Source organism: Ylistrum balloti, unplaced genomic scaffold (assembly GCF_031769215.1).
Source record: "Ylistrum balloti isolate Yb309-2 unplaced genomic scaffold, AGI_CSIRO_Ybal_v1 Utg371838, whole genome shotgun sequence".
NCBI lineage: Eukaryota > Metazoa > Mollusca > Bivalvia > Pectinida > Pectinidae > Ylistrum > Ylistrum balloti.
In genome coordinates, this window is record NW_026782912.1 from 58086 (window position 1) to 68002 (window position 9917).

A 9917-nucleotide genomic window follows, 5' to 3' on the forward strand; every position below is an offset into this window, starting at 1 on the left:
ATTCGGAGTTTGTAACCACCCCAGCTGTCCTTTGGATGTTTTATTAAATGATAAATTGATTTATTTCATTCAATGTGAATTTTAAGAAAGTGACCCAGGTTTATACCAAGCACTTGTATATCAATTTAATAAGATTATATATTTAGTACAAACGGCGCTTAGAAATTTGCGAACAATAATTTTCAATCGCTGTTTTAGACATCATCCTTAATATATCTGTACCAAACTGACGATACTCTTTGCGAACTTGCATTTTTATGTAGAGAAAGAGATGACTTTGTAAATTGTTCATAAAATTTTCATCATGACATATTCATTCGTTATGATATAGAAATATCACAAATTTAGATTAATTGTTTACAATTAACATAAGGTGGCTATTACTCGCATGAATCATCTTAAAGATGACAACTTTTAAAAGATCTAGGCATCAGTGAGGGACATGATAAAACCAACAAACGATAATTCAAAGAAACTTGTTTTCTTTTATTTTCACAATTATCAAATCGAAATATTTACTTGTTTACTATTTTATAAAAATAAAAAACACAAATAAGAATAGACAGATTTTGAAACAATTGTTGTACTCCTATGTAACAACATTGTAAATGACTATCATTGGGAGAAAAGAAGACAAAAAGGAATAATTCAAATCTCAGAATGACTATCCAATTTTGCGGTGATAATTTTGGCGGTTCAGTTATACTGTATAATACATATTTGGATGGAAAGATGGTCTTATTCCGCAACAGTTGATTCTATAGAATAGGTAGGATTTCATTACAATGACAGCGTTTCGTGTAGCTTTATTTTGTAATCTGGGACAGAATGACCCGACATAAGAGGACGTCAGAAGAACGGTAAAATAGAAAAGGTATGTTGGCCACTTGACGGATGAATCAGTTTGTTAATGCAGGCATCTCTCACACTTGAGTTCCGCTTACACATCATGGCTGTAAACTGGAGCCATCACTTAGTTCCAACCACTACTAGCTAAACAACAAGACTTATTCCGGTTCGTTAATCAAACTTGAGAAGTTTAAGCGTGAGTGTTTCTGATATATAACCTGATGACCGCCACGTGCAAGAATTCAGAACAAATGACCTAAAAGTCTAATTACATCACGTGATCCTTACTATACAAGTACTTTACTTACCTTGGTTCTGATATAGATTTTGTCTCTACCATAGAACCTGGAGTTTCTACTTAAAATTATGAAATCCACATGTCAGATATAAGTATGGTGTAACCCGAGGTTTACATGCCCGTATGTAGGTATTTATGTATGTATGTGACTCCTTTCCTGGTAAGCGTCGCTTTCGATATTATTTCTCAAATAGCGATAATGATTGTAACCCCTTGAGAATCGAGGAGGGACTGTTTTATAAGTCAAGACATGTAAATGGTACTTAACTGATGTATAAATTGAAGATAATTTGTTTTTAATTTTTTTTCATCAGACAATTTGAGGCTTTAACAACAGACTGTTTACTTTATAGAATCTTGCCGTATCCCAGAATCTTGCCGTATCCCTCTTGGTCTGGTGAATATTTCACGTTGACAATTGGAAGTGACAAGGTCAGTAACATATAAAATGTTTATCAGTAGTATTGACCATACATCTTGCTCTGCAAACGGCAAATACTATTTTACAGTTCATGGATTTGGAAATTCGAAATGGTAGCTTGTGTGGTTGTGCAGGTGACTGTTTTATCTATGTTTCAAACTTCAGCGTGCTTTGTAGAAAGGGTGACCGGTCCATTTTCCCTCGGTGTACGTTAACAATACAAATAAGATTCTACCCTTCTATAATATCGATTCCAAACATTTTATGGTAAAATACTAAAATGGTAAAAATACTAAAATGTCAATTTCAGACATTTTTATAGTAAAATTCTAAAATGTTAATTCCAAACATTTTCATGATGAAAATTCTAAAAGTCTGTACTTAGAACGTGTTTCGTTTCGTCAGATTTTAGTGTTTTATAGCGAAAGAACGCTGTGGACAGGTATCTGGGATTCAAATCTTACACGGCATTCATAAAAAGGAAGTTTGCGATTGCAAACGTGTCCCTCGTCATCGATTGATTATGACGAACAGACACGCCAGCACACGAACATGGTCACGTGATACACCAACATCGTTAATCTATTTAATCAAATTAATGATAATTAGGAAAGCCTTATGCTGAACGGACACAAATAATTAAAGCCAAACTAGGACAGAGAAGTCAAAAACAGGGTCATTAGACAGTCAGTATAGAAATAACTGAAGTCAGGAAAGCTGAAATAGGGCCTCTGGAAAATCGCTGTCGATATAATTACATCCACATACATATCAGAAAAATCAAAATTGAACCGTTTGACTGTCATAGAAGAAATTGTTTTACATTCGTACAAGTAAGATAAGTCAGCATTTAACGGAAATTCACAGTGAAAATGTACAAACATTTATTCCGCACTTCATTCACGTCGAGTCAGATTACGGTGTATCAACTATAGGACAGGCATCATAGCATGGTCATGTTCCCGAAATGTTAAATTACATCGCAATCTTTATAGATTCAGAGTATACTCAGTCGTTACGGTATAATACTATACCCCAAGGACGTGAAATGACAAGTATTAATGTTAATGATACATATAAGGATATGTTATTACAATGGTAACAGAGATGGAGTGATCACGTGTATCTTAATATAGTAACACAGACGGAATGATCAAATGTGTCTTAATATAGTAACACAGACGGAATGATCAAATGTGTCTTAATATAGTAACACAGACGTAGTGATCAAACGTGTCTAAATAAAGTAACATAGACGTAGTGATCAAATGTATCTAAATATAGTAACACAGACGTAGTGATCAAATGTATCTAAATATAGTAACACAGACATAGTGATCAAATGCATCTAAATATAGTAACACAGACGGAGTGATCAAATGTCTCTTAATATAGTAACACAGACGGAGTGGTCACATGTCTCTAAATAGTAACACAGACGGAGTGATCACATGTCTCTAAATATAGTAACACAGACGTAGTGATCGAATGTGTCTTAATATAGTAACACATATGTAGTTACTATGGTAACACAGACGAAATGTTTTCTAACATAATATGTCGTTACCATGGTTATTTATATGTTTCTATGCTTGACGTGCTCGGTTATTTACATACAGACATGTGTCTGTATACGTCGTTTGACGAGAAAGTACACTTGTCATGAAACGCAGAGACTTCCCGGCATTTCGAAGACTTTATCAAAGGATTGTATTCTTAATCCGAATTCTCCGTTTTCTCAACTGTTTTCATATACCGTTCTCGATATTTATTGAACGTGTAATAATCGCTGAAATTTGATGACGTCACCGCCATCGGAAGTGCAATGAGTAGAATACCCGTCAATGCACACAAACAACCGATGCAATAGCCCTGAGCAGTGGTCGGGTAATAATCTCCGTATCCCACTGTTGTCATGGTCACTACTGCCCACCAGATGGAAACAAAAACATTTGGAAGTGTGACGTCAGTGTCTGTTCCCATTTCTGCCATGTAAAGAAGGAGAGCGAAGACAACCGCTACACAAGAGAACCCCACTGTGAGAAGAAACAGTTCTCTAGCACTGGACTTCAATGATAAAAGCAAGATCTTAAACCCGACATTGTTATTGAGCAGTCTGAAGATGCGTAACACTCTTAAACAATAGATTAACGTAATGATAAATAAGACCGGGTATATGCCTTCAACTGCAAATAATTCCCGCTGAAGCTCCATCCACAGCCCAATCCACTGAAACACCCAGGAAATCAACTCCACACAAGTCAGGAAGCTCCGAATAAATGCTAGCTTACTTGGTGCACAGAAAAATCGGACAAGCCAGTCGACCATGAAAATAACGTTACACGCGGTGTCTATGGCAACTACAGCGTAATGTGGACGTGTTATGTAGTACATAAGGGCAGTGTTTGACGTAACGCTATACGGGTAGGATTTCGTGGTATCAACAGGTACACGGAATGCTGGGACGGTCATCACCACAAACAGGAATGTAGATAGAAGTATCGTCACACACATTATTCCGTACCATACCTAGAGAAGAAAAGAAATATAGATTTATTTAAGATATCTTTGGTATTTCCAGGGTAACCTTAACTTTAAAACTGTTTGAAATCAATACTTGTATGTGATGGTGAGATCATATGATAAACGGAACCTATGGTTTAATTATTAAAAAATGATTCCCCTTCATCCAAGAAGGCTTCGAACCAAATTTGGGCAAAATCCAATCATTCCTAAATGAGGAGTAGGAGTTTAAAGAATTTGCCCTATTTCCCCTATTGGGTTCCGTCTCTCTGGTGCCAAGACCCTAGAGTAGGGAGTAGGATACAATTTAAAGGCTTTGCTCTATTTCACCTCTATGGCCCTGCCCGTCTGGTCCCACGGTGCCAACCATTTATACAAAATTGATTTCTCTTCACCAAGAATTCTTCAGACCAAATTTCGGCAAAAGGATTTTAAAGAATTTTCTTGGGCCCCACCCCTCAGGCCCAAGAGGGCCTGGACACATCGTTTATATACAATTGCTCCCCTTCCCCCTAAGGACCCTTTTTAATTATATTTGATCAAAATCCACTCAGTCGTCAATGTCTAGCAGCGATTTAAAAGAACGTCGATGGATGGACGCACAACCGAAGGAAGACGGACGAAAGACAGACGCCCGTGGTTTGACATAAGCTCACTGCTACTTCGGAACAGGTAAGATAAGCAGGTGTCTTTGTTTCAATGTACTAATGTAGCTAAGGTCAAGAAGGTTAATTACAGCATACGATATGGACAATGAAGTCTTAAGACATACGATACAGACAATGAAGTCTTAAGACATACGATACAGACAATGAAGTGTCAATTAGGACACGATACAGACAATGAAGTGTCAATTAGAACATACGATATGGACAATGAAGTCTTAAGACATACGATACAGACAATGAAGTCTTAAGACATACGATACAGACAATAAAGTGTCAATTAGGACATACGGTACAGACAATGAAGTGTCAATTACAACATACGATACAGACAATGAAGTCTTAAGACATACGATACAGACAATGAAGTGTCAATTAGAACATACGATACAGACAATGAAGTCTTAAGACATACGATACAGACAATGAAGTGTCAATTAGAACATACGATACAGACAATGAAGTGTCAATTAGAACATACGATACAGACAATGAAGTCTTAGGACATACGATACAGACAATGAAGTGTCAATTAGAACATACGATACAGACAATGAAGTGTCAATTAGGACATACGATACAGACAATGAAGTGTCAATTAGGACACACGGTACTGACAATGAAGTGTCAATTAGAACATACGATACAGACAATGAAGTGTCAATTAGGACATACGGTACAGACAATGAAGTGTCAATTAGGACATACGATACAGACAATGAAGTGTCAATTAGAACATACGGTACAGACAAGGAAGTGTCAATTAGGACATACGATATATGATGAAGTATTGATTTGGGGATGTCATGTATATACTATACGTACGTAAACCGACGAATTTCATGTTTCGTTAGATTTAAGTTGTATTGCAGTAAAAGTCTCCAACTTCTTCTTTAACAATCATACACATATATATGCTAAGTACAAACCTGTGCTTATTTGTTTTTGTTTTTTTTTTTTTTTGAAAAATTATCTGTGATGAATCATTTACGGTACAATTGATAAAAACGAGTGTTTACACTTGCTCTCACAATAGATAATGAATGCCCTTGAGCACTACTAGCTCAATCGTTAGAACTATCAGAAACCATTTCAGCTAGGATACATGCCACCTAGATTTAAATATTGATAGTTTGGTTGGAAACGTTGTACAGTATGTACTTATTGATGAATACAATAACAATACCACTGTGTTAAACAGATTCCGTATCTAACAAAAGACTGACGATAGCTATTTTACCTTTCCAGAATTTGTCGTATTATCAGTGAGAATTCTATATACATTAGATTTGGAACATCCGCTTTCAGATCGTTCTGGTAACTGTATAGTTCCGTTTGTTCGTAGACTTTCACATGGTATGTGACACAGTAGTTTATCAAGGGTTGCTACATCCTCCGCTGAACCGTAAAATGATCTCCAACAACATTTCTCAAGTTTGTATGTCGGAATTCCCCAAAACTCCAACTCTTTCTGAAATCTTTCCGCGCATATGTTTCCGGGAATGTGTAGACTTCCAGTTGCTAAATAGTCAAGCACTGCATCAAACATTGACGAGCTCCTGTTAAAGTAAAACTCGTCCCTGTCTTTATTGTAATATTTGGAACTTTCATTAAGTTGAGCTAATGGTGAATTAGTCTTTAATTCATAATCGTGGATGAAATCCTCTTCAACCACGAATATTGTCCCCCGTAAGTTCAGCGTAAAGTATTTCATTTCTTATGGAAATATACCTTGTCTGTAATGTAAATGGAATGATAAATAACAGTTGTTTAATCTTGATTGTCGATCGTCTACTGTCAGTGAGAACCGTAACAGTGTGAATGTGGCAACAATCTAGGTGATCTGGGTTAGGGCAACTTTCCAGATATCTGGCTTAGGACAGATCTCGCGAGATCCGGGTGAGAAAGCTGTGATCCGGATAAGAACTGTTCTTTTGTGATCCGGATGAGAACTGCGCTGGTGTGATCCGAATGAGGAGAGCTTGGGGAGGAAACTTTCACGTGAAACCTATAAGTACGCTTTCCGCGTAATCACAATGGGAACAATTCACAGGTGTAGCGAATTATATGAGACGTGTAGTCGACAGCATCTGTTTAGTCTAAATAAGAGACCAACAACTGGAGTCCGTAGAGATAACATCATCAGTATCCGCTGGCAATGTACATGATTCAATATTGATGTGATATCATATTACGCTAATTTCAAGCTGCCTAATGACCCACTAATGAACAATGACACTAGGTCACATCATTGACCCGAGTAACCCCACATCATTTACTGCTGAACGACGCAACATATACACTACTCAGGTCAACATGCTTAATATTGCTACCAGAACGATTTCCAGTCATTTATTCTTATGATCGATACATTAAAATCAAAGAAATTGTAGTGTGTTCATCTATCCACCACTTAACACTTAATTCCTTGTCCTTGAAATGTTTAATAATACTCCAAAGACTTAAGTTAACATGTAAGTTGTAGAGAGAAGTAGTACTGGATGCGGTAACAGAGTCCCTGGAGACACCTATACCCAGTCTAAACCGATGTTTACTCCGGCATGGTTATCAACACCGTCATCCAGATCATAATCGGCTTCGATTATAGTCACTGGGGATTTGTAATCATCCCATTGTGGTGCAGCTGTACAAGTGTGTACATGTTGCCTCTGTTCTAGATTTCTATTGTTCACCATCACAAAAGAACATACCATATGATTGAGAGAGAGTTTTTCATGTTAGATATTGGACAGAAACTTCAGTCTTTTAGGTACATATGTGTACCTGTCAATCTAGTCTAATTACTATACATCTGACCATACGATAATCTATCCGGAAACACTCTTTACATCACCACAATAAATCAAGCTAGTGACCCTCTCTATCTGTAACAGTGGTACATTCGCAGATGTCGCTATATGCTGGCAAAGGTAAAACAACCGATCATATTTCACCATTATCCATCACTCAATAACCCATTGATTTCTCCTTTTCGTAAATAAATCACTAATGTGGATTGATATAATGCCTGCAGTATAACAGATTTATGATAAACGTTTCTAATACTGACTACCACTGGTGGGCTTTGTTGGGTTCCCAATGAATGTAAGCCTGACAGGTCTCTGGGTAATGATAACTGGTGTAGTCCCGTGTCTTTAGGAGCAACACTTTTACAAAAAATAGTGTAACCCTATGAAGGTTATCTGCCCCTGAAAGGGAAATAATATCTATAACGGATATTGGGTCGATTAAATAAGTGTAATTAATTAAGTATACAATTGTTTATCATAAATATGTTTTATGTTGTAAATATAAAACTGTATTTGATTGTGTATATTGGATGTTACAGATCAAAAGTGTTGTTATGTATCAGGTGTATGTTTATGATATGTGTAGTGAAACGTTAAAATGTTATCGAACAATGTAGTATCGATGGCGCAGCTTTCATTGTTAAATGTAGCAGGTGCTGTAAATACTGCATTAGTCAAAGCATAATTTGCTGACAAATGTTTACGTGACAATGTAATTTGTTTATATGGATAGCTCGAACCAAGATATCTGTCAACAAGTATGGCTAAATCGGAGGCCTTGTATTTTGATTAGACCCTATTGGCTTAGATTGTCTGGAATTAAATTTAAAATTGGAAATAATTTTACAGCCTTGGTCAATTCGGGTTATCCATCAAATTTTCAATCACGTAGGCTTTAGGGATAAATAGGAGCTAGTGAGTCCGCCCTTCATTTCGGTCACTGGACACCGTACAGACACAATAGAACGTTGTCGCTAGGCCTAGGGAGTTTTGGACACTTAGGAACCCACAAACTACTAAACAATCACAGGAGTATATTTAGATAAGGAACGCCAGGTAAATTGTGAGAGAGAACTTTTGTTGTAAATACCTTAGAAGATTAAAATTCGCCAGGAGGAAAGAAGCCGAGGACTTTCTTCTTTTGTTCTGTCCACCACACAGCAACGTGTGGCTTCTTTTGAACCGAGGGTCACGATAGTTCTTATTCTTAGTACAAAAATGTCATAATTCGCTATGAAACGTTTCACCAGATATTATGTATTTCGAATTATCAGTAACATACAGACCGATAATGTGAATCGTTTTCTTTTCCCAAGCCTTTACGTACTTCCTGTTCTATAAGCACGGCAGCATCGTCTACCCCACCGATGTTCTTATTAAAGGATTTCACTGGAACAGGCAAGCTGTCCTCGATCAGTAGTAGCGAAGGTCGAGAGGAGTCGGAGAGCCTTTTCCTCATTCCTTTCGTTCTTGTAGCTGGCACTTAAAACCTCTTGTCTCATTAAAACCATGTTCATCCGGGTCAACCAGAGTATTGATAGCTGCTAGCATTTTCCTGTGATATCGTTATGTTCCTGTAATATATACCCCTCACCAATTTCCAATATGTTCTTAGCAAGGAAAAAATATCACAGACAACATGATATCCTTTTCCTAGTAATAAATGACTACGTTGTAAACACTGCCTCGGTTACTTGACTGTCCAGGTGGTTTACACTGAAAACCTTTCAACAGGTAATAACGCCTGAATAGGCGCCGCAGCTCTCGATAAGAACCCAAAATCCAACGCCAAATTTATTAATTTTGTTGGGATGTATTGCCAAATCGCAGCCCTCCCACGCGTCCCGACCAGTGTTTCATCAACGGACACGTCTTCACTTCTCGTTGTGGTAAACAGATGTTTTGAACAGTCGATTGGCAAGTTCTAGCAGAGATTTGAAGTATACGTCGGGCCTGAAAAAACTCAAACAAAACACGAAGGCATCTAGAGTTTGATAATATTTGCTGATATTTGACCCATGTCTTGAACGCACAATTTACGGCACCAAAAAATACTGTACCTACAACCAACTTGATGCTGTAGAACGTTAGTTCGAGACCGGTCAGGGAACAAGCAAGAAACACCTTCATCATTTGTATTTCTATGTTAGAGATAAATGCATGACATGGTATATATAAGCTTCTTTAATTACATACATTTTACAATAAGTGTGATGGGTTGTTATGTAAAGTTGATTACATTTGCTTCGGGAAGCCCCATTATAGTTCCGTTATGAAAGTGTTTTGACCATGCATTTGTATGAAATCCAGATTCCTTTTCGTTAACTAAAAATAATATACATTAATGAAAA

General features: G+C 37.1%; 1 protein-coding gene across 1 annotated transcript; it reads right to left on the reverse strand.

The window, feature by feature from the left end:
- Window positions 1-3284: 3284 nt before the first annotated feature.
- On the reverse strand, window positions 3285-6470 carry LOC132563737 (potassium voltage-gated channel subfamily C member 3-like). Its single transcript, XM_060228486.1, has 2 exons — window positions 5997-6470; window positions 3285-4097 (listed from the first exon to the last, which is right to left on the reverse strand). The coding sequence occupies exons 1-2, from the start codon at window positions 6468-6470 to the stop codon at window positions 3285-3287; spliced, it is 1287 nt and encodes a 428-aa protein (XP_060084469.1).
- Between the last annotated feature and the right edge of the window lie 3447 nt (window positions 6471-9917).